The 24,933-nt window shown below is 38.0% G+C and overlaps 1 protein-coding gene across 2 annotated transcripts in view; it reads left to right on the top strand.

The window, feature by feature from the left end:
- The window catches only part of LOC133454889 (protein zer-1 homolog), a 75,656-nt gene that overhangs the window by 50,125 nt on the left and 598 nt on the right, over positions 1 to 24,933 (top strand). Inside the window, exons 7-14 of one of the 2 annotated variants that reach the window (XM_061733603.1) lie at positions 751 to 924; positions 2,705 to 2,920; positions 3,955 to 3,996; positions 7,337 to 7,456; positions 16,235 to 16,350; positions 17,347 to 17,535; positions 19,578 to 19,675; positions 23,774 to 23,876. In XM_061733603.1, coding sequence (XP_061589587.1) covers positions 751 to 924; positions 2,705 to 2,920; positions 3,955 to 3,996; positions 7,337 to 7,456; positions 16,235 to 16,350; positions 17,347 to 17,535; positions 19,578 to 19,675; positions 23,774 to 23,876 — 1,058 coding nt within the window. Of the gene's footprint in view, positions 1 to 750; positions 925 to 2,704; positions 2,921 to 3,954; positions 3,997 to 7,336; positions 7,457 to 16,234; positions 16,351 to 17,025; positions 17,249 to 17,346; positions 17,536 to 19,577; positions 19,676 to 23,773; positions 23,877 to 24,933 lie in introns of those variants that run through there. The other variant, XM_061733604.1, reaches the window with a different exon arrangement.

Genomic DNA, 24,933 nt, shown 5'->3' with positions numbered 1-24,933 from the left:
TTCTTTCGTGCGAGCGTGCGTTTTTTCATGCGTGCGTTCTTTCGTATGGGCGTGCGTTTTTTCGTGCGTGGGTGCGTTTTTTCGTGCGTTCTTTCGTGCGTGCGTGCATGTTTTCGTGCGTGGGTGTTTTTTTTGTGTGTTCTTTCGTGCGTTCTTGCGTTTTTTCGTGCGTGCGTGCCTTTTTCCGTGCAAGCGTTCGTTTTTTCGTGCGTGCATTTTTTCGTGCGTTCTTTCTTGCGTGCGTTTTTCCGTGCGTTTTTTCGCGCAAGCGTTTTCCCGTGCGTTCTTTCGTGCGTGCGTTTTTTCGTGCGTGCGTTTTTCCGTGCGTTTTTTCGTGCATGCGTTTATTCGTGCAAGCTTGCGTTTTTTGTGCGTTTTTTCGTGCTTTCTCTCGTGCGTGTGTGCATTCTTTCTTTCTTTCTTTCTTTCTTTGTAAGATTTTGAGTTTTTGCACCTGTTCCCCACCAAAATAAATAATTTTTTTCAGATTTCCAGTGCTCGACGTGAGGCCTCCATGTGTGTTCTCTCGTCCTGGATTAGCCGCGGCCGTCGCCACAAATGATTAATCACCATGGAAACAGGGATAACCCTGTTAGCTCACGCATGGAAACACATTATTCCTAATGTTTCAGTAACTGGAATATTAGCCATAACCCCAATTTTGACTGCATGTAAACATAGTCTGTGACGTCCTGTTGCATCACCTCCTCTTCTAAACGTTCTCTCCTTTATTTTTTATCTCTTTTTCAGCTGGTAATCGCGGCTCTGAAGTGCCATAAATGTGACAAAAGCATCCAGGTGACGGGCAGCGCGGCGCTTTTCTACCTGACCAACACGGAGTATCGCGGCGACCAGAGCGTCCGGTTACGCCGAGACGTGATCCAGGTGGTTCTGAACGGCATGGAGCATTACCAGGAGGTCACGGTGAGGAGAAAAGAAAAAGTCCAAATGTTGAGAAAAAAGTCGAAATCTTGAGAAAAAAAAACAAATGTTGAGAAAAGTCGAAATGTGGAGAAAAAAGTCGAAATGTCGAGATAAAAAAGAAAAGAGAAAAAAGAAGAAAAAAAAGAAGAAAAAATTGGAAAAAAAAGGTGTGCGAGTTGACGAGCCCCGGATTAGACTCGTTGCCCGTTTGATCAGGTCTGGTTTGCTGATTGATTTTCCTCTTCCTGATCAGGTCCAGAGGAACTGCTGCCTGACTCTGTGTAGTAAATAAATAAAGCTAATTCTTTCCTGTGTGCGTGCATTTTTTCGTGCGTTCTTTCGTGCGTGCGTGCGTTTTTTCGTGCGTTCTTTCGTGCATGGGTTTTTTCATGCGTGCGTGCGTTTTTCATGCGTGCATTCTTTCGTGCATTTTTTTTTGCGTGTGTGCGTTTTTTCGTGCGTTTTTTCATGCGAGCGTGCGTTCTTTCGTGCGTGCGTGCGTTTTTTTGTGCGTTCTTTTATGCGTGTGTTTTTCCCGTGCGCGTGTGCGTATTTTTGAGCGTGCGTTCTTTTGTGCGTTTTTACATGCGAGCGTGCGTTCTTTTGTGCATGCGTTTTATCGTGCGAGCGTACATTTTTTCGTGCGTTGTTTCGTGCATGTGTGCGTTTTTCGCGCGTGCGTGCGCTCTTTCGTGCGTGTGTTTTTTTGTGCGGTTTTTCGTCCGTTTTTTTGTTGGTGCGTGCGTTTTTCGTGCCTTCTTTCGTGCGAGCGTTGTTTCGTTCGTGCGTTTTTCCTGCGTGCATGCGTTTTTTCCTGCATGCGTTTTTTCGTGTGTTCTTTTGTGTGTTCTTTCGCGCAAACATGCATTTGTTCGTGCGTACGTGCGTTTTTTCGTGCGTTCTTTTGTGCGTTTTTTCGTGCGAACATGCGTTTGTTCGTTTTTTCGTGCATTTTTCATGCGTGCATTCTTCCGTGCGGTTTTTTTTTGTGTGTGTGCGTTTTTTCGTGCGCTCTTTCGTGCGTGCGTTTTTTTGTGCGGTTTTTCGTCCGTTTTTTCGTTGGTGTGTGCGTTTTTTCGTGCCTTCTTTCGTGCAAGCGTTGTTTCGTTGGTGCGTTTTTCCTGCGTGCGTGCGTTTTTTCGTGTGTTCTTTTGTGTGTTCTTTCGTGCGAACATGCGTTTGTTCGTGCGTACGTACGTACGTACGTGCGTTTTTTCGTGTGTTCTTTTGTGCGTTTTTTCTTGCGAACATGCGTTTGTTTGTGCGTTTTTTCGTGCGTTCTTTTTTGCGTGCGTTCTTTCGGCAAAAGAAATGTTTATTTTATTTTTTAATTTTGTTTTGTAAAAAAGTGTGTAGAAGACCGAAATAAAGCTAATTCATTCATTGATTGGTCAGGTCCAGAGGAACTGCTGCCTGACTCTGTGTAATAAATAAATCAAGCTAATTCATGCATTCATTCATTAATTGGTCAGGTCCAGAGGAACTGCTGCCTGACTCTGTATAATAAATAAATAAAGCTAATTCATTCATTCATTCATTGATTGGTCAGGTCCAGAGGAACTGCTGCCTGACTCTGTGTAATAAATAAATCAAGCTAATTCATGCATTCATTCATTAATTGGTCAGGTCCAGAGGAACTGCTGCCTAACTCTGTGTAATAAATAAATAAAGCTAATTCATTCATTCATTCATTCATCGGTCAGGTCCAGAGGAACTGCTGCCTGACTCCGTGTAATAAATAAATAAAGCTAATTCATGCATTCATTCATTGATTGGTCAGGTCCAGAGGAACTGCTGCCTGACTCTGTGTAACTTCAGCATCCCTGAAGAGCTGGAGTTCCAGTACCGGCGGGTGAACCGGCTGCTGCTCAAGATCCTGGAACCGGCCCGGCAGGACGAATCCATCCAGAGAATCGCCGTTCATCTCTGCAACGCGCTCGTCTGCCAGGTGGACAACCAGCACAAGGAGGCCGTGGGGAAGATGGGCTTCGTCAAGGTAAATACAACAAACCAGGCCGTGGGGAAGATGGGCTTCGTCAAGGTAAATACAACAAACCGTGGGGAAGATGGGCTTCGTCAAGGTAAATGCAAAAAACCGTGGGGAAGATGGGCTTCGTCAAGGTAATTACAACAAACCGTGGGAAAGATGGGCTTCGTCAAGGTAAATACAACAAACCGTGGGGAAGATGGGCTTCGTCAAGGTAAATACAACAAACCGTGGGGAAGATGGGCTTCGTCAAGGTAAATACAACAAACCAGCAGCTTTTTAAGCCGTGGGGAAATGTAGAGAAAAAAATCGAAATGTCGAGTAAATAGTTAAAATGTCGTGAAAAAAGTTGAAATGTTGAGAAAAAAGTCGAAATGTCAAGATTAATGTGGAAGTACAATTTCGAGAAAAAAGTTGAGAAAAAATTGAAATGTCGAGAAAAAAAGTACCAAAATTTTGTGAAAAAATCGAAATGTCAAGAAAAAAGTTGAAATGTCAAGATTAAAAAGTCGTAATTTCAAGATTAAAAAGGAAAGCAAAAGCAAAGAAAAAAAGAGGGAAAAAAAGGAAAAAATAAGGGGAAAAAGAAAACAAAAAGCAAAAAAAAAAGAAAAAAGAAAAAGAAGGGAAAAAAAGAGAAAAATAAAATAAAAAAAAAAGGTCAAACATTTTTGAAAAAGCTCCAGGAGCCACTAGGGCGGCGCTAAAGAGCAAATCTGGTAACCGGCAGCTTTTTAAGTGGGAAAGATGGGATTAGCAAAACAATCTTGTTCCTCTGGCAGATTTTTCCACTTATTTTAAGTGAAAATCTAGTTGAAACAGGTGAAAATTGTTGTTTTTTCCAGTGATGAGTCTTGTTTTAAGTGTAATGAGATTTTCTTTTACTAAAAATGAGACATTTTAACTAGAAATAAGACAAATATTCTTGTAAAGATTTTTTTTTTTTAATTTAAGAGTTTTTTCAGTGTGACACAAATTCCAGCTGCCAGTCTTTTCCACGATGAATCTGATCATGTTTTATTTTATTTTCCTTTTCCTCACAGACGATGCTGAATTTAATCCAGAAGAAGCTCCAGGATGGAATGGTGAGTGTTTTGTGTTTTATTCAATCATTGTTGTATTCTTGTCTGTTTAACTTTGTGAACCAAATGTGGGGTTAAAAAAGTGCTCGTGCAGGAGGCGTCAACCCGCGGCTCTTTAGCGCCGCCCTGGTGGCTCCTGGAGCTTTTTCAGGAGTGTTTGACCTTTTTTTTCCTTTTTTTCTTATTTTTTTTTCTTTTTTTCCTGTTTCTCTCTTTTTTTCCTGTTTCTCTCTTTTTTTCTTATTTTTTTTTCTTTTTTTTTTCATTTTTTCTCTTTTTTCTTATTCCTTTCCTTTTTAATCTCAACATTTCGACATAGATAGATGCATATGATTGTAACTTGATGTCGTCTTCTGTCGCTGTTCGTACTGTATGTTAATAAAATAAAATAAAATAATTAAAAATAAAATAATTAAAAAAAATGAAACTTGACACTTGCAAAAACAAAAAAAAAAAAGAAAAAAAAAGTGCATTTTCCAACTGTGTTTCCGCTTGTTTTGTTCCCAGTGTGACCAGGTTGGTTTGTTGGTTTAAATATGCAGTAGCTACTGGGGTCGTAATATTATATTAATATTATATTAATATTACATTAATAGTATATTAATATTACATTAATATTACATTAATATTATATCTCAGTGTGATCAGGTGATGAAGTTTTCATTAATATTATATTATTATATTAATATTATATGAATATTATATTAATATTACATTAATAGTATATTAATATTACATTAATATTACATTAATATTACATTGATATTACATTAATATTATATTAATATTATATTAATATTACATTAATATTATATTAATATTACATTAATATTATATTAATATTACATTAATATGATATTCATATGATATTAATATTACATTAATATTACATTAATAGTATATTAATATTACATTAATATTATATTATTATTACATTTATATTACATTAATATTATATTAATATTATATTAATATTACATTAACATTACATTAATATTATATTAATATTACATTAATATTAATTTAATGTTATATTAATATTATATCTCAGTGTGATCAGGTGATGGAGTTTTCATTAATATGATATTAATATTAATTTAATATTATATTATTATATCTCAGTGTGATCAGGTGATGGAGTTTTCATTAATAATATATTAATATTAATTTAATATTATATTAATATTATATTTCAGTGTGATCAGGTGATGGAGTTTTCATTAATATTAATTTAATATTATATTAATATTAATTATTCCTCAGTGTGACCAGGTGATGGAGTTTTCATTAATAATATATTAATATTAATATAATATTATATTATTATATCTCAGTGTGATCAGGTGATGGAGTTTTCATTAATAATATATTAATATTAATTTAATATTATATTAATATTATATTTCAGTGTGATCAGGTGATGGAGTTTTCATTCATATTAATTTAATATTACATTAATATAATATTATTATATTTTCCCCAGTGTGATCAGGTGATGGAGTTTTCATTAATATTAATATAATATTATATTATTATTATTTCCTAGTGTGATCAGGTGATGGAGTTTTCATTAATATTAATTTAATATTACATTAATATATTAATATTATATTTATTCTAGTGTGATCAGGTGATGGAGTTCTCCTGGAGTGCTCTGTGGAACATTATTATATTAATATTATATTATTATATTTATTCTAGTGTGATCAGGTGATGGAGTTCTCCTGGAGTGCTCTGTGGAACATTATTATATTAATATTATATTATTATATTTTCCCCAGTGTGATCAGGTGATGGAGTTTTCATTAATATAACATTAATATTAATTTAATATTATTTTATTATTATTTCCTAGTGTGACCAGGTGATGGAGTTTTCATTAATATTAATTTAATATTATATTATTATTATTTCCTAGTGTGATCAGGTGATGGAGTTCTCCTGGAGTGCTCTGTGGAACATTATTATATTAATATTATATTATTATATTTATTCCAGTGTGATCAGGTGATGGAGTTTTCATTAATATTAATATAATATTATATTATTATATTTCAGTGTGACCAGGTGATGGAGTTTTCATTAATAATATATTAATATTAATTTAATATTACATTAATATAATATTATTATATTTTCCTCAGTGTGACCAGGTGATGGAGTTTTCCTGGAGTGCTCTGTGGAACATTATTATATTAATATTATATTATTATATTTATTCCAGTGTGATCAGGTGATGGAGTTTTCATTAATAATATATTAATATTAATATTATATTATTATATTTATTCTAGTGTGATCAGGTGATGGAGTTCTCCTGGAGTGCTCTGTGGAACATTATTATATTAATATTATATTATTATATTTATTCCAGTGTGATCAGGTGATGGAGTTTTCATTAATAATATATTAATATTAATATAATATTATATTATTATATTTATTCTAGTGTGATCAGGTGATGGAGTTCTCCTGGAGTGCTCTGTGGAACATTATTATATTAATATTATATTATTATATTTATTCTAGTGTGATCAGGTGATGGAGTTCTCCTGGAGTGCTCTGTGGAACATTATTATATTAATATTATATTATTATATTTATTCTAGTGTGATCAGGTGATGGAGTTCTCCTGGAGTGCTCTGTGGAACATTATTATATTAATATTATATTATTATATTTATTCTAGTGTGATCAGGTGATGGAGTTTTCATTAATATTAATATAATATAATATTATTATATTTATTCTAGTGTGACCAGGTGATGGAGTTTTCCTGGAGTGCTCTGTGGAACATTATTACATTAATATTATATTATTATATTTATTCTAGTGTGATCAGGTGATGGAGTTTTCATTAATATTAATATAATATTAATATTAATTATTCCTCAGTGTGATCAGGTGATGGAGTTCTCCTGGAGTGCTCTGTGGAACATTATTATATTAATATAATATTATTATATTTATTCTAGTGTGATCAGGTGATGGAGTTCTCCTGGAGTGCTCTGTGGAACATTATTATATTAATATAATATTATTATATTTATTCTAGTGTGATCAGGTGATGGAGTTCTCCTGGAGTGCTCTGTGGAACATTATTATATTAATATTATATTATTATATTTATTCTAGTGTGATCAGGTGATGGAGTTTTCATTAATATTAATATAATATTATATTATTATATTTATTCTAGTGTGATCAGGTGATGGAGTTTTCCTGGAGTGCTCTGTGGAACATTATTATATTAATATTATATTATTATATTTATTCTAGTGTGATCAGGTGATGGAGTTTTCATTAATATTATATTAATATTATATTATTATATTTATTCTAGTGTGATCAGGTGATGGAGTTCTCCTGGAGTGCTCTGTGGAACATCACGGACGAGACGCCCGACAACTGTCAGATGTTTCTCAACTGTCGGGGGATGAGCCTGTTCCTGGAGTGTTTACAGGTGAGGGGGGGGCGGGGGGGGCGGGGGGGGCCGGGGGGGCGGTCCAGGGCCGGGCCCCCGGGGGGGCCGGGGCATGAGCCTGTTCCTGGAGTGTTTACAGGTGAGGGGGGGGCGGGGGGGCCGGGGGGGCCGGGGGGGGCCGGGGGGGGCGGGGCATGAGCCTGTTCCTGGAGTGTTTACAGGTGAGGGGGGGGGGCGGGGGGGGCCGGGGGGGGCCGGGGGGGCGGTCCAGGGCCGGGCCCCCGGGGGGGCCGGGGCATGAGCCTGTTCCTGGAGTGTTTACAGGTGAGGGGGGGGCGGGGGGGCCGGGGCTTCAGGGGGGGCCGGGGGGGCCGGGGGGGGCGGGGGGGGCCGGGGGGGGCGGGGCATGAGTCTGTTCCTGGAGTGTTTACAGGTGAGAGGGGGGCCGGGGCTTCAGGGGGGCGGGGCTTCAGGGGGGGCCCCCGGGGGGGCTGGGGCATGAGCCTGTTCCTGGAGTGTTTACAGGTGAGAGGGGGGCGGGGGGGTATTTATTTCTGTGGCACCACTTGGTTCATATTAGGTTTAAAGCATTGTATAACATGTTGTGCTGAGATTTTCTCACTCAGTTAACATTAAAACAAAAATGTCAAATGAATCTCCAAATGTGTTTTGGATAAAATCGTTGGTCATCAGTAAAATGGTTGGTCGTCAACAGACGTCTATCCACGTCATCATGGATCAACAGAGCAGTAATTAGAAACACAAAAGCGGAGATAAAACGCAAAGAAAAAGAAACAAGGGAGCAAGAAAAAGCCTAATTGTGCAGAGCCCAAAAGGGACATGGATCTTTTTAATATGTATAATGGGTTTTACGCATGCGCGTGAAATCTTTTAGTGAGCACGTACAGTTCTTTACGTGAGCAGGTAAAACGTTTATGCACTCACTAAAATGTTTGACGCGCTCTCGCAAAACGTATAAGTGAGCGCCTAAAGGTTGTTCTACGTGAGCGTCTAAAGGTTGTTCTACGTGAGCGCCTAAAGGTTGTTCTAGGTGAGCGCCTAAAGGTTGTTCTACGTGAGCGCCTAAAGGTTGTTCTACGTGAGCGCCTAAAGGTTGTTCTACGTGAGCGCCTAAAGGTTGTTCTACGTGAGCGCCTAAAGGTTGTTCTACGTGAGCGCCTAAAGGTTGTTCTACGTGAGCGCCTAAAGGTTGTTCTACGTGAGCGCCTAAAGGTTGTTCTACGTGAGCGCCTAAAGGTTGTTCTACGTGAGCACCTAAAGGTTGTTCTACGTGAGCGCCTAAAGGTTGTTCTACGTGAGCGTCTAAAGGTTGTTCTACGTGAGCCTAAAGGTTGTTCTACGTGAGCGCCTAAAGGTTGTTCTACGTGAGCGCCTAAAGGTTGTTCTACGTGAGCGCCTAAAGGTTGTTCTACGTGAGCGCCTAAAGGTTGTTCTACGTGAGCGCCTAAAGGTTGTTCTACGTGAGCGCCTAAAGGTTGTTCTACGTGAGCACCTAAAGGTTGTTCTACGTGAGCGCCTAAAGGTTGTTCTACGTGAGCGCCTAAAGGTTGTTCTACGTGAGCGCCTAAAGGTTGTTCTACGTGAGCACCTAAAGGTTGTTCTACGTGAGCGCCTAAAGGTTGTTCTACGTGAGCGTCTAAAGGTTGTTCTACGTGAGCGTCTAAAGGTTGTTCTACGTGAGCACCTAAAGGTTGTTCTACGTGAGCGTCTAAAGGTTGTTCTACGTGAGCCTAAAGGTTGTTCTACGTGAGCACCTAAAGGTTGTTCTACGTGAGCGCCTAAAGGTTGTTCTACGTGAGCGCCTAAAGGTTGTTCTACGTGAGCGCCTAAAGGTTGTTCTACGTGAGCGCCTAAAGGTTGTTCTACGTGAGCACCTAAAGGTTGTTCTACGTGAGCGCCTAAAGGTTGTTCTACGTGAGCCTAAAGGTTGTTCTACGTGAGCCTAAAGGTTGTTCTACGTGAGCGTCTAAAGGTTGTTCTACGTGAGCGCCTAAAGGTTGTTCTACGTGAGCGCCTAAAGGTTGTTCTACGTGAGCGCCTAAAGGTTGTTCTACGTGAGCGCCTAAAGGTTGTTCTACGTGAGCGCCTAAAGGTTGTTCTACGTGAGCTCTAAAGGTTGTTCTACGTGAGCACCTAAAGGTTGTTGTACGTGAGCGTCTAAAGGTTGTTCTACGTGAGCGCCTAAAGGTTGTTCTACGTGAGCGTCTAAAGGTTGTTCTACGTGAGCCTAAAGGTTGTTCTACGTGAGCACCTAAAGGTTGTTCTACGTGAGCGCCTAAAGGTTGTTCTACGTGAGCGTCTAAAGGTTGTTCTACGTGAGCGCCTAAAGGTTGTTCTACGTGAGCGCCTAAAGGTTGTTCTACGTGAGCGCCTAAAGGTTGTTCTACGTGAGCGTCTAAAGGTTGTTCTACGTGAGCGCCTAAAGGTTGTTCTACGTGAGCCTAAAGGTTGTTCTACGTGAGCGCCTAAGGTTGTTCTACGTGAGCGTCTAAAGGTTGTTCTACGTGAGCCTAAAGGTTGTTCTACGTGAGCGTCTAAAGGTTGTTCTACGTGAGTGTGTAAAGGTTGTTCTACGTGAGCCTAAAGGTTGTTCTAGGTGAGCCTAAAGGTTGTTCTACGTGAGCGCCTAAAGGTTGTTCTACGTGAGCGCCTAAAGGTTGTTCTACGTGAGCGCCTAAAGGTTGTTCTACGTGAGCGCCTAAAGGTTGTTCTACGTGAGCGCCTAAAGGTTGTTCTACGTGAGTTTCTAAAGGTTGTTCTACGTGAGCGCCTAAAGGTTGTTCTACGTGAGTTTCTAAAGGTTGTTCTACGTGAGTTTCTAAAGGTTGTTCTACGTGAGCCTAAAGGTTGTTCTACGTGAGCCTAAAGGTTGTTCTACGTGAGCCTAAAGGTTGTTCTACGTGAGCGCCTAAAGGTTGTTCTACGTGAGCACCTAAAGGTTGTTCTACGTGAGCGCCTAAAGGTTGTTCTACGTGAGCACCTAAAGGTTGTTCTACGTGAACGCCTAAAGGTTGTTCTACGTGAGCGCCTAAAGGTTGTTCTACGTGAGCGCCTAAAGGTTGTTCTACGTGAGCGCTAAAGGTTGTTCTACGTGAGCACCTAAAGGTTGTTCTACGTGAGCGCCTAAAGGTTGTTCTACGTGAGCGCCTAAAGGTTGTTCTACGTGAGCGCCTAAAGGTTGTTCTACGTGAGCGCCTAAAGGTTGTTCTACGTGAGCGTCTAAAGGTTGTTCTACGTGAGCGCCTAAAGGTTGTTCTACGTGAGCGCCTAAAGGTTGTTCTACGTGAGCGCCTAAAGGTTGTTCTACGTGAGCGCCTAAAGGTTGTTCTACGTGAGCGCCTAAAGGTTGTTCTACGTGAGTTTCTAAAGGTTGTTCTACGTGAGCACCTAAAGGTTGTTCTACGTGAGCCTAAAGGTTGTTCTACGTGAGCCTAAAGGTTGTTCTACGTGAGCGCCTAAAGGTTGTTCTACGTGAGCGCCTAAAGGTTGTTCTACGTGAGCGCCTAAAGGTTGTTCTACGTGAGCGCCTAAAGGTTGTTCTACGTGAGCGCCTAAAGGTTGTTCTACGTGAGCGTCTAAAGGTTGTTCTACGTGAGCCTAAAGGTTGTTCTACGTGAGCGCCTAAAGGTTGTTCTACGTGAGCGCCTAAAGGTTGTTCTACGTGAGCGCCTAAAGGTTGTTCTACGTGAGCGTCTAAAGGTTGTTCTACGTGAGCGCCTAAAGGTTGTTCTACGTGAGCGCCTAAAGGTTGTTCTACGTGAGCGCCTAAAGGTTGTTCTACGTGAGCACCTAAAGGTTGTTCTACGTGAGCACCTAAAGGTTGTTCTACGTGAGCGCCTAAAGGTTGTTCTACGTGAGCGCCTAAAGGTTGTTCTACGTGAGCACCTAAAGGTTGTTCTACGTGAGCGCCTAAAGGTTGTTCTACGTGAGCGTCTAAAGGTTGTTCTACGTGAGTTTCTAAAGGTTGTTCTACGTGAGCGTCTAAAGGTTGTTCTACGTGAGCGCCTAAAGGTTGTTCTACGTGAGCGCCTAAAGGTTGTTCTACGTGAGCGCGTAAAGGTTGTTCTACGTGAGCGCCTAAAGGTTGTTCTACGTGAGCGCCTAAAGGTTGTTCTACGTGAGCGTCTAAAGGTTGTTCTACGTGAGCGCCTAAAGGTTGTTCTACGTGAGCGCCTAAAGGTTGTTCTACGTGAGCGTCTAAAGGTTGTTCTACGTGAGCGCCTAAAGGTTGTTCTACGTGAGCGCCTAAAGGTTGTTCTACGTGAGCGCCTAAAGGTTGTTCTACGTGAGCGCCTAAAGGTTGTTCTACGTGAGCGCCTAAAGGTTGTTCTACGTGAGCGCCTAAAGGTTGTTCTACGTGAGCACCTAAAGGTTGTTCTACGTGAGCGCCTAAAGGTTGTTCTACGTGAGCGCCTAAAGGTTGTTCTACGTGAGCGTCTAAAGGTTGTTCTACGTGAGTGCGTAAGGTTGTTCTACGTGAGCCTAAAGGTTGTTCTACGTGAGCGCCTAAAGGTTGTTCTACGTGAGCCTAAAGGTTGTTCTACGTGAGCACCTAAAGGTTGTTCTACGTGAGCGCCTAAAGGTTGTTCTACGTGAGCGTCTAAAGGTTGTTCTACGTGAGCGCCTAAAGGTTGTTCTACGTGAGCGCCTAAAGGTTGTTCTACGTGAGCACCTAAAGGTTGTTCTACGTGAGCACCTAAAGGTTGTTCTACGTGAGCGCCTAAAGGTTGTTCTACGTGAGCGCCTAAAGGTTGTTCTACGTGAGCGCCTAAAGGTTGTTCTACGTGAGCCTAAAGGTTGTTCTACGTGAGCGCCTAAAGGTTGTTCTACGTGAGCGCCTAAAGGTTGTTCTACGTGAGCGCCTAAAGGTTGTTCTACGTGAGCGCCTAAAGGTTGTTCTACGTGAGCGCCTAAAGGTTGTTCTACGTGAGCGCCTAAAGGTTGTTCTACGTGAGCGTCTAAAGGTTGTTCTACGTGAGCGCCTAAAGGTTGTTCTACGTGAGCGTCTAAAGGTTGTTCTACGTGAGCGTCTAAAGGTTGTTCTACGTGAGCGCCTAAAGGTTGTTCTACGTGAGCGCCTAAAGGTTGTTCTACGTGAGCGCCTAAAGGTTGTTCTACGTGAGCACCTAAAGGTTGTTCTACGTGAGCGTCTAAAGGTTGTTCTACGTGAGCACCTAAAGGTTGTTCTACGTGAGCGCCTAAAGGTTGTTCTACGTGAGCGCCTAAAGGTTGTTCTACGTGAGCGTCTAAAGGTTGTTCTACGTGAGCGCCTAAAGGTTGTTCTACGTCAGCGCCTAAAGGTTGTTCTACGTGAGCGCCTAAAGGTTGTTCTACGTGAGCACCTAAAGGTTGTTCTACGTGAGCACCTAAAGGTTGTTCTACGTGAGCGTCTAAAGGTTGTTCTACGTGAGCACCTAAAGGTTGTTCTACTTGAGCGTCTAAAGGTTGTTCTACGTGAGCACCTAAAGGTTGTTCTACTTGAGCGTCTAAAGGTTGTTCTACGTGAGCACCTAAAGGTTGTTCTACGTGAGCGCCTAAAGGTTGTTCTACGTGAGCGCCTAAAGGTTGTTCTACGTGAGCGTCTAAAGGTTGTTCTACGTGAGCGCCTAAAGGTTGTTCTACGTCAGCGCCTAAAGGTTGTTCTACGTCAGCGCCTAAAGGTTGTTCTACGTGAGCGCCTAAAGGTTGTTCTACGTGAGCGCCTAAAGGTTGTTCTACGTGAGCGCCTAAAGGTTGTTCTACGTGAGCGCCTAAAGGTTGTTCTACGTGAGCGCCTAAAGGTTGTTCTACGTGAGCGCCTAAAGGTTGTTCTACGTGAGCGCCTAAAGGTTGTTCTACGTGAGCGCCTAAAGGTTGTTCTACGTGAGCGCCTAAAGGTTGTTCTACGTGAGCGCCTAAAGGTTGTTCTACGTGAGCACCTAAAGGTTGTTCTACGTGAGCGTCTAAAGGTTGTTCTACGTGAGCACCTAAAGGTTGTTCTACGTGAGCGCCTAAAGGTTGTTCTACGTGAGCACCTAAAGGTTGTTCTACGTGAGCACCTAAAGGTTGTTCTACGTGAGCGCCTAAAGGTTGTTCTACGTGAGCACCTAAAGGTTGTTCTACGTGAGCACCTAAAGGTTGTTCTACGTGAGCGCCTAAAGGTTGTTCTACGTGAGCGCCTAAAGGTTGTTCTACGTGAGCGCCTAAAGGTTGTTCTACGTGAGCACCTAAAGCAGAATGGTGGGCCAGAACATCTTTTTTCCTCCTATCTATAAGCTACTAATATTATTATACTATTATATCTTGTACAAAAAAGTAATTTAAGAAAGTAATTATTTTAAATAAAGTAACTTGAATTTGCTACGGACTGTTATTAGTGTGTTATTAATGTTTAGCGCTACTTTGTGGCTGCGTTATGAAACCGCTTATAAGTAACTTGGTGATAATAATATTATTTTCTGCCAAGCTACTAACAAATGCAGTCCTTCTTTAAAATACACAGAACGACATGAAACATAGTGCTGGGCGGTATACCGGTTCATACCGGTCCATACCGGTTCATACCGAATACCGGTGTTTATTTTTCTTATATGAATTTTTCATATACCGTAATACCGGTGAGTTTGTACAGTAGCTACACAACGTTGGGAACGCCGCACGGCGCTACGTTCGAAATTGTTCTGCTGAAAAAGGCAAAAAAACACTTTGAGTGTTCGGTGGAATAAGTGGGAAAAGACCGAACAATTAATAAGGCGTTGTAAAATAAGGAAATAGACTGGCCGCTCCGTAACGGTTGCACCACAAACATAAATCGTTGGCCAACCAAAAAGTAACCACATAAGAATTTTACCGACATTCACCAGCAGGTGGAACCAAAACAACAGAATGCTGGAAATTAAAACATGTTCAGTTTTTTATGTTCAATAAATATTTTCTACATTGTAATTTTGTAAAAGATTTTTTTCTTTGAAAAGCCTAAATCAAATGTATTTGATTTATGCAAAAAGTTGAAATGTTAAGAAAAAATGTCAAAATGTTGTGAAAAAAGTCAAAATGTTGAGGAAAAAAAGTCAAAATGTCAAGAAAAAAAGTCAAAATGTCGAGAAAAAAGTTGAAAAAAAAAAGTTGAAATGTCGAGAAAAAAGTCAAAATATTGTGAAAAAAGTCAAAAAGTAACCACATAAGAATTGTACCAACATTCACCAGGAGGTGGAACCAAAACAACATAATGCTGGAAATTAAAACATGTTCAGTTTTTTATGTTCAATAAATATTTTCTACCTTGTAATTTTGTAAAAGATTTTTTTCTTTGAAAAGCCTAAATCAAATGTATTTGATTTATAAAGGTCGGAATGTTAAGTAAAAATGTCAAAATTTTGTGAAAAAAGTCAAAATGTTGAGGAAAAAAAGTCAAAATGTCGAGAAAATTGTCAAAATTTTGTGAAAAAGTCGAAATGTTAAGAAGAAAAGTCGAAATGTCAAGAAAAAAAGTCAAAATGTCGAGAAAAAAGTCAAAATGTCGAGAAAAAAGTTGAAATGTCGAGAAAAAAGTCAAAATATTGTGAAAAAAGTCAAAAAGTAACCCCATAAGAATTTTACCAACATTCACCAGGAGGTGGAACCAAAACAACATAATGCTGGAAATTAAAACATGTTCAGTTTTTTATCTTCAATAAATATTTTCTACATTGTAATTTTGTAAAAGATTTTTTTCTTTGAAAAGCCTAAATAAAATGTATTTGATTTGATTTGACAGTAAAATAGGCCATTCTAAGACAATTTACTGCAGCAATTCCTTTCCAAATCATTAGAAAATGTGGTTAACACCCAGTTGTGCATGAAAAAAAAAATACTGTGATATAAATTTTTGTTCATACCGCCCAGCACTAATTAAACCCATGAAAAACCCATGACGCACCTATGAACAGCAGCACAGGGGACAGTCAGTACGTGCACACGGAGCAGCAGCTCTCTGTCTCCTGAAGTCAGTGAGAGGATATCCAAAGAGGCGGATTTTCCGACGTATTTTTACACATATAATGGACGTTTTACCATTTATAAGACCAACAGCAAGCTAGCTTGCATAAACCGAGGAGCACCGACACATACGTCTTACCATTTCAACAGCTTCAGGAGTTTTGCCGGGAGTCTGTGCCTGCGTTACTCCTGAATATTTGTGTGCACCTCTAATTAAGGCCCCCCTATGCTACAGGTGACAGGAACTATACACAATTGTGTGCGTCCGGAATCATGAAGATCCTACTTTTATTTTATTTTATCTTTTCTAAATAAAGGCTTTGAATTCTTTATGAAATTGTCGTTTTTGTGATAGTAAATAATAATTAAAAAAAATAAAAAATTAAAGAACATTTTTTTTAAAAATCAGATTTTCAATGTCATCTGGCGGGCCAGATATTATTGGAGACGGGCCAATTTTGGCCCGGGGGTCGCCAGTTGCCGACCACTGGCCTAAAGGTTTCACGCGCACGCGTAAAACCTTTAGCCGCGCGCGTGAAACGTTCATTCACACATAGTTTTAGAGTTAGACATAATTTAATATGAAGAGACATAATTTAATAACAACTTTTGTTTTAGGCTCTTTTTGAACATTGAGAGAGATCCAGACTCTTTTATAGCATTTTAATCTCATTCTAAATTTTTGGACCTTTCCAGGATACACTGAAACTTGTACATTTACAATTACAGATGAGACATTTTAACTAGAAATAAGACAAATATTCCTGGTCAGATTTAGAGTTCCTGCAGTGCAGAGAGCGATTGTCCTGACCGTTGTTTCTGTGTCTGGTTTTCCACCAGGAGTTCCCGGATAAGCAGGAGCTTCACCGGAACATGCTGGGACTTCTGGGAAACGTGGCCGAGGTCAAAGCTCTGCGGCCGCAGCTGCTGACGCCGCAGTTCATCACCGTGTTCAGGTGAGTTTTATTTAAAGATTCAGTTCATCACCGTGTTCAGGTGAGTCTTATTTAAAGATTCAGTTCATCACCGTGTTCAGGTGAGTCTTATTTAAAGATTCAGTTCATCACCGTGTTCAGGTGAGCTTTATTTAAAGATTCAGTTCATCACCGTGTTCAGGTGAGTTTTTTATTTGTTTTATTTTTTTCTTCTTTTTTTTCCTTTTTTTCTCTTTTTTTTTCTTCTTTTTTTATTTTTATTTATTTATTTTTTCTTCCTTTTTTATTTTTTCTCGAAATGCCGAGAGAAAAGTCTAAATTTCGAGAAAAAAGTCAAAATGTTGAGATTAAAAAGGAAAGGAAAAAGGAAGAAAAAAAGATTCACTTCATCACCGTGTTCAGGTGAAAACACCGACCGACGCCAGTAGAGGGAAAATTTTAGATTTTTTGATTTTTTTCCTTTTTAATCTCGTTATTTTGAATTTTTTCTCAACATTTCGACTTTTGCAGTGGACAAATCAAATGTGATTGATTGATTGATGTATTGATTGATTATTGATTGATTATTGATCCGTAGCGAGCTGCTGGGGAGTAAAGCCGACGGTATCGAGGTTTCCTGATGTATTGATTGATGTATTGATTATTGATTGATGTATTGATGTATTGATTGATGTATTGATTGATTATTGATTATAGCGAGCTGCTGGCCAGTAAAGCCGACGGTATCGAGGTTTCCTGATGTATTGATTGATGTATTGATTATTGATTGATTATTGATTACAGCGAGCTGCTGGGGAGTAAAGCCGACGGCATCGAGGTTTCCTGATGTATTGATTGATGTATTGATTATTGATTATTGATTACAGCGAGCTGCTGGCCAGTAAAGCCGACGGTATCGAGGTTTCCTGATGTATTGATTATTGATTATTGATTACAGCGAGCTGCTGGCCAGTAAAGCCGACGGTATCGAGGTTTCCTGATGTATTGATTGATGTATTGATTGATTATTGATTACAGCGAGCTGCTGGCCAGTAAAGCCGACGGTATCGAGGTTTCCTACAACGCCTGCGGCGTCCTCTCCCACATCATGTTTGACGGGCCGGAGGTTTGGACGATGGAGGAATCGAGAAGAGACGCCGTCATGGAGCAGATGATGGAGGCGGTTCAGAGCTGGGACGTTAGCTCCCGCCGCAACATCAACTACAGGTACCCATCAGGTTATTGATCAGGTTATTGATCAGGGAGTTCAGAGCTGGGACGTGTAGTCGCGCCGCAACATCAACTACAGGTACCCATCAGGTTATTGATCAGGGAGTTCAGAGCTGGGACGTTAGCTCCCGCCGCAACATCAACTACAGGTACCGATCAGGTTATTGATCAGGGAGTTCAGAGCTGGGACGTTAGCTCCCGCCGCAACATCAACTACAGGTACCGATCAGGTTATTGATCAGGTTATTGATCAGGGAGTTCAGAGCTGGGACGTTTCCTCCTGCCGCAACATCAACTACAGCTACCGATCAGGTTATTGATCAGGTTATTGATCAGATTATTGATCAGGTTATTGATCAGGTTATTGATCAGGGAGTTCAGAGCTGGGACGTTTCCTCCCGCCGCAACATCAACTACAGGTACCCATCAGGTTATTGATCAGGTTATTGATCAGGGAGTTCAGAGCTGGGACGTTAGCTCCCGCCGCAACATCAACTACAGGTACCCATCAGGTTATTGATCAGGGAGTTCAGAGCTGGGACGTTTCCTCCCGCCGCAACATCAACTACAGGAAAACGTTATTGATCAGTGATCAACTACAGGTAACGTTATTGATCAGTGATCAACTACAGGTAACGTTATTGATCAGTGATCAACTACAGGTAACGTTATTGATCAGTGATCAACTACAGGTACGTTATTGATCAGTGATCAACTACAGGTACGTTATTGATCAGTGATCACCTGCTGTCTGTCTGTTTATCTACGGAGGTGAAAAATAAAAATAATATTTGAGGTGGAAGATTTTTTTTTCAGAGAAGAACTTCAAGAAAAAAGTTGAAATGTCGAGAACAAAGTTGAAATACAATTTCAAGAATTAAGTCGAAATTTCACCTTTTTTCTCGATATTTTGACTTCTTTTTCTCGACATTTCAACTTTTGTGCATAATAAAAACAAATCTTTCCCTCTCAAATATTTTGGCTGATTCTCTTCCTCAGTTTTCAGACTCAGAACTACAGGATTTGACGACTGAATAAGTGAAATCCTGGTAAAATATTAAATAATATTAAATATTATTCTGCTTCAGAGAATAATAATGCAAACAAAGAAATAAAAGAATGTAAAAAGGGGATTGTAGATATTAATTGTAAAAGGTTATTTGTTTCCTGTTTTAATGTTTTAATGTTTAAATGTTTAAATGTTTTAATGTTTAAATGTTTTAATGTTTTAATGTTTAAATGTTTAAATGTTTAGATGTTTAAATGTTTAAATGTTTTAATGTTTAGATGTTTTAATGTTTTAATGTTTAGATGTTTTAATGTTTAAATGTTTAAATGTTTAGATGTTTAAATGTTTTAATGTTTTAATGTTTAGATGTTTAAATGTTTAAATGTTTAGATGTTTTAATGTTTAAATGTTTAAATGTTTAGATGTTTAAATGTTTAAATGTTTAAATGTTTAGATGTTTAAATGTTTAAATGTTTTAATGTTTAGATGTTTTAATGTTTTAATGTTTAGATGTTTTAATGTTTAAATGTTTAAATGTTTAGATGTTTAAATGTTTTAATGTTTTAATGTTTAGATGTTTAAATGTTTAAATGTTTAAATGTTTAGATGTTTTAATGTTTTAATGTTTTAATGTTTAGATGTTTAAATGTTTAAATGTTTAGATGTTTTAATGTTTAAATGTTTAAATGTTTAGATGTTTAAATGTTTTAATGTTTTAATGTTTAGATGTTTTAATGTTTAAATGTTTAAATGTTTAGATGTTTAAATGTTTTAATGTTTTAATGTTTAGATGTTTAAATGTTTAAATGTTTAAATGTTTAGATGTTTAAATGTTTTAATGTTTTAATGTTTAAATGTTTAAATGTTTAAATGTTTTAATGTTTTAATGTTTAAATGTTTAAATGTTTAAATGTTTTAATGTTTTAATGTTTAAATGTTTTAATGTTTTAATGTTTTAATGTTTTAATGTTTAGATGTTTAGATGTTTTAATGTTTTAATGTTTAAATGTTTAATCGTTCTGTGTTCCAGGTCGTTTGAGCCGATCCTGCGTCTCCTCCCCCAGAGCATCGCCCCCGTCAGTCAGCACTGGGCCACCTGGGCCCTCTACAACCTGGTGTCCGTTTACCGTGAGTATGAATGGATGAATCTTTACAACCTGGTGTCCGTTTACCGTGAGTATGAATGGATGAATCTTTACAACCTGGTGTCCGTTTACCGTGAGTATGAATGGATGAATGGATGAATCTCTACAACCTGGTGTCCGTTTACCGTGAGTATGAATGGATGAATCTTTACAACCTGGTGTCAGTTTACCGTGAGTATGAATGGATGAATGGATGAATCTCTACAACCTGGTGTCCGTTTACCGTGAGTATGAATGGATGAATCTCTACAACCTGGTGTCCGTTTACCGTGAGTATGAATGGATGAATCTCTACAACCTGGTGTCCGTTTACCGTGAGTATGAATGGATGAATGGATGAATCTCTACAACCTGGTGTCCGTTTACCGTGAGTATGAATGGATGAATGGATGAATCTTTACAACCTGGTGTCCGTTTACCGTGAGTATGAATGGATGAATGGATGAACCTTTACAACCTGGTGTCCGTTTACCGTGAGTATGAATGGATGAATCTTTACAACCTGGTGTCCGTTTACCGTGAGTATGAATGGATGAATCTTTACAACCTGGTGTCCGTTTACCGTGAGTATGAATGGATGAATCTTTACAACCTGGTGTCCGTTTACCGTGAGTATGAATGGATGAATGGATGAACCTTTACAACCTGGTGTCCGTCTACCGTGAGTATGAATGGATGAATCTCTACAACCTGGTGTCCGTTTACCGTGAGTATGAATGGATGAATCTTTACAACCTGGTGTCCGTTTACCGTGAGTATGAATGGATGAATCTCTACAACCTGGTGTCCGTTTACCGTGAGTATGAATGGATGAATCTCTACAACCTGGTGTCCGTTTACCGTGAGTATGAATGGATGAATGGATGAATCTCTACAACCTGGTGTCCGTTTACCGTGAGTATGAATGGATGAATCTCTACAACCTGGTGTCAGTTTACCGTGAGTATGAATGGATGAATCTTTACAACCTGGTGTCCGTTTACCGTGAGTATGAATGGATGAATCTTTACAACCTGGTGTCCGTTTACCGTGAGTATGAATGGATGAATCTCTACAACCTGGTGTCCGTTTACCGTGAGTATGAATGGATGAATCTCTACAACCTGGTGTCCGTTTACCGTGAGTATGAATGGATGAATGGATGAATCTTTACAACCTGGTGTCCGTTTACCGTGAGTATGAATGGATGAATGGATGAATCTTTACAACCTGGTGTCCGTTTACCGTGAGTATGAATGGATGAATCTTTACAACCTGGTGTCAGTTTACCGTGAGTATGAATGGATGAATCTTTACAACCTGGTGTCCGTTTACCGTGAGTATGAATGGATGAATCTTTACAACCTGGTGTCCGTTTACCGTGAGTATGAATGGATGAATCTTTACAACCTGGTGTCCGTTTACCGTGAGTATGAATGGATGAATCTCTACAACCTGGTGTCCGTTTACCGTGAGTATGAATGGATGAATGGATGAATCTTTACAACCTGGTGTCCGTTTACCGTGAGTATGAATGGATGAATCTCTACAACCTGGTGTCCGTTTACCGTGAGTATGAATGGATGAATGGATGAATCTTTACAACCTGGTGTCCGTTTACCGTGAGTATGAATGGATGAATCTCTACAACCTGGTGTCCGTTTACCGTGAGTATGAATGGATGAATGGATGAATCTTTACAACCTGGTGTCCGTTTACCGTGAGTATGAATGGATGAATCTTTACAACCTGGTGTCCGTTTACCGTGAGTATGAATGGATGAATCTTTACAACCTGGTGTCAGTTTACCGTGAGTATGAATGGATGAATCTCTACAACCTGGTGTCCGTTTACCGTGAGTATGAATGGATGAATCTCTACAACCTGGTGTCCGTTTACCGTGAGTATGAATGGATGAATCTCTACAACCTGGTGTCCGTTTACCGTGAGTATGAATGGATGAATGGATGAATGGATGAATGGATGAATCTTTACAACCTGGTGTCCGTTTACCGTGAGTATGAATGGATGAATCTTTACAACCTGGTGTCCGTTTACCGTGAGTATGAATGGATGAATCTTTACAACCTGGTGTCCGTTTACCGTGAGTATGAATGGATGAATGGATGAATGGATGAATGGATGAATCTTTACAACCTGGTGTCCGTTTACCGTGAGTATGAATGGATGAATCTTTACAACCTGGTGTCCGTTTACCGTGAGTATGAATGGATGAATCTTTACAACCTGGTGTCCGTTTACCGTGAGTATGAATGGATGAATGGATGAATCTTTACAACCTGGTGTCCGTTTACCGTGAGTATGAATGGATGAATCTCTACAACCTGGTGTCCGTTTACCGTGAGTATGAATGGATGAATCTTAACAACCTGGTGTCCGTTTACCGTGAGTATGAATGGATGAATCTTTACAACCTGGTGTCCGTTTACCGTGAGTATGAATGGATGAATGGATGAATCTTTACAACCTGGTGTCCGTTTACCGTGAGTATGAATGGATGAATGGATGAATCTCTACAACCTGGTGTCAGTTTACCGTGAGTATGAATGGATGAATGGATGAATCTTTACAACCTGGTGTCAGTTTACCGTGAGTATGAATGGATGAATGGATGAATCTTTACAACCTGGTGTCCGTTTACCGTGAGTATGAATGGATGAATGGATGAATCTTTACAACCTGGTGTCCGTTTACCGTGAGTATGAATGGATGAATCTCTACAACCTGGTGTCCGTTTACCGTGAGTATGAATGGATGAATCTTTACAACCTGGTGTCCGTTTACCGTGAGTATGAATGGATGAATGGATGAATCTTTACAACCTGGTGTCCGTTTACCGTGAGTATGAATGGATGAATGGATGAATGGATGAAAGGAAGGAAGGAAGGAAGGAAGGAAGGAAGGAAGGAAGGAAGGAAGGAAGGAAGGAAGGAAGGAAGGAAGGAAGGAAGGAAGGAAGGAAGGAAGGGGAAAAATGTCTAAATGTTGTGATTAAAAAGGAAAGAAAAAAGAGAAAAAAGGAAAAAAAAGGTCAATATTTTTTAAATCTCCATCCTCCAACAGGGCGGCGCTAACGAGCCGCTGATCTAGTTTATCATTTACATTTATACATTTATACATTTATACATTTATAATTTATCATTTACATTTATACATTTGTACATTTATCTTTTACATTTATACATTTGTACATTTATCATTTACATTTATCATTTATCATTTACATTTATACATTTGTACATTTATCATTTACATTTATACATTTATACATTTATCATTTACATTTATACATTTGTACATTTATCATTTACATTTATACATTTGTACATTTATAATTTTCATTTATACATTTGTACATTTATCATTTACATTTATACATTTATACATTTATCATTTACATTTATACATTTGTACATTTATCATTTACATTTATACATTTGTACATTTATCATTTACATTTATACATTTGTACATTTATCATTTACATTTATACATTTGTACATTTATCATTTACATTTATACATTTGTACATTTATCATTTACATTTATACATTTGTACATTTATCTTTTACATTTATACATTTGTACATTTATCATTTACATTTATACATTTGTACATTTATCATTTACATTTATACATTTATACATTTGTACATTTATCTTTTACATTTATACATTTGTACATTTATCTTTTACATTTATACATTTGTACATTTATCATTTACATTTATACATTTGTACATTTATCATTTACATTTATACATTTATACATTTATCATTTACATTTATACATTTGTACATTTGTACATTTATCATTTACATTTATACATTTGTACATTTATCTTTTACATTTATACATTTATACATTTGTACATTTATCTTTTACATTTATACATTTGTACATTTATCATTTACATTTATACATTTGTACATTTATCATTTACATTTATACATTTGTACATTTATCATTTACATTTATACATTTGTACATTTATCATTTACATTTATACATTTGTACATTTATCATTTACATTTATACATTTGTACATTTATCTCTCTGTTTCTGTTTCTGTGTTTCCAGCCAGTAAATATTGTCCCCTGCTGATCAAGGAGGGAGGAATTAATCTGCTGGAGAAAGTTCTGGAGCTGGAGAGTTCCCACGCCGAGACCAAGACCATGGCCAGGTAAATAAAATAAAATAAAATAAAATACAATAAAATAAAATAAAATAAAATAAAATAAAATAAAATAACGCCCAGACCAAGACCATGGCCAGGTAAATAAAATAAATAAAATACAATAAAATAAAATAAAATAACGCCCAGACCAAGACCATGGCCAGGTAAATAAAATAAAATAAAATTAAATAAAATAAAATAACGCCGAGACCAAGACCATGGCCAGGTAAATAAAATAAAATAAAATAAAATAAAATAACGCAGAGACCAAGACCATGGCCAGGTGAGAAATAAATAAAATAAAATAAAATAAAATAAAATAAAATAAAATAAAATAAAATAAAATAAAATAAAATAAAATAAAATACAATAAAATACAATAAAATAAAATACAATACAATACAATACAATACAATAAAATAAAATACAATAACATAAAATACAATAGAATAAAATAAAATAACGCCGAGACCAAGACCATGGCCAGGTAAATAAAATAAAATAAAATAAAATAAAATAAAATAACGCCGAGACCAAGACCATGGCCAGGTAAATAAAATAAAATAAATTACAATAAAATAAAATAAAATAAAATAACGCCGAGACCAAGACCATGGCCAGGTAAATAAAATAAAATAAAATACAATAAAATAAAATAAAATAACGCTGAGACCAAGACCATGGCCAGGTAAATAAAATAAAATAAAATAAAATACAATAAAATAAAATAAAATAAAATAACGCTGAGACCAAGACCATGGCCAGGTAAATAAAATAAAATAAAATAAAATACAATAAAATAAAATAAAATAAAATAACGCTGAGACCAAGACCATGGCCAGGTAAATAAAATACAATAAAATACAATAAAATAAAATAAAATAAAATAAAATAACGCTGAGACCAAGACCATGGCCAGGTAAATAAAATAAAATAAAATAAAATACAATAAAATAAAATAAAATAAAATAACGCTGAGACCAAGACCATGGCCAGGTAAATAAAATACAATAAAATACAATACAATACAATAAAATAAAATAAAGCCGAGACCAAGACCATG

Source organism: Cololabis saira, chromosome 11, assembly GCF_033807715.1.
Source record: "Cololabis saira isolate AMF1-May2022 chromosome 11, fColSai1.1, whole genome shotgun sequence".
Lineage (NCBI taxonomy): Eukaryota > Metazoa > Chordata > Actinopteri > Beloniformes > Belonidae > Cololabis > Cololabis saira.
This window is presented reverse-complemented; position numbering and strand designations above follow the sequence as displayed.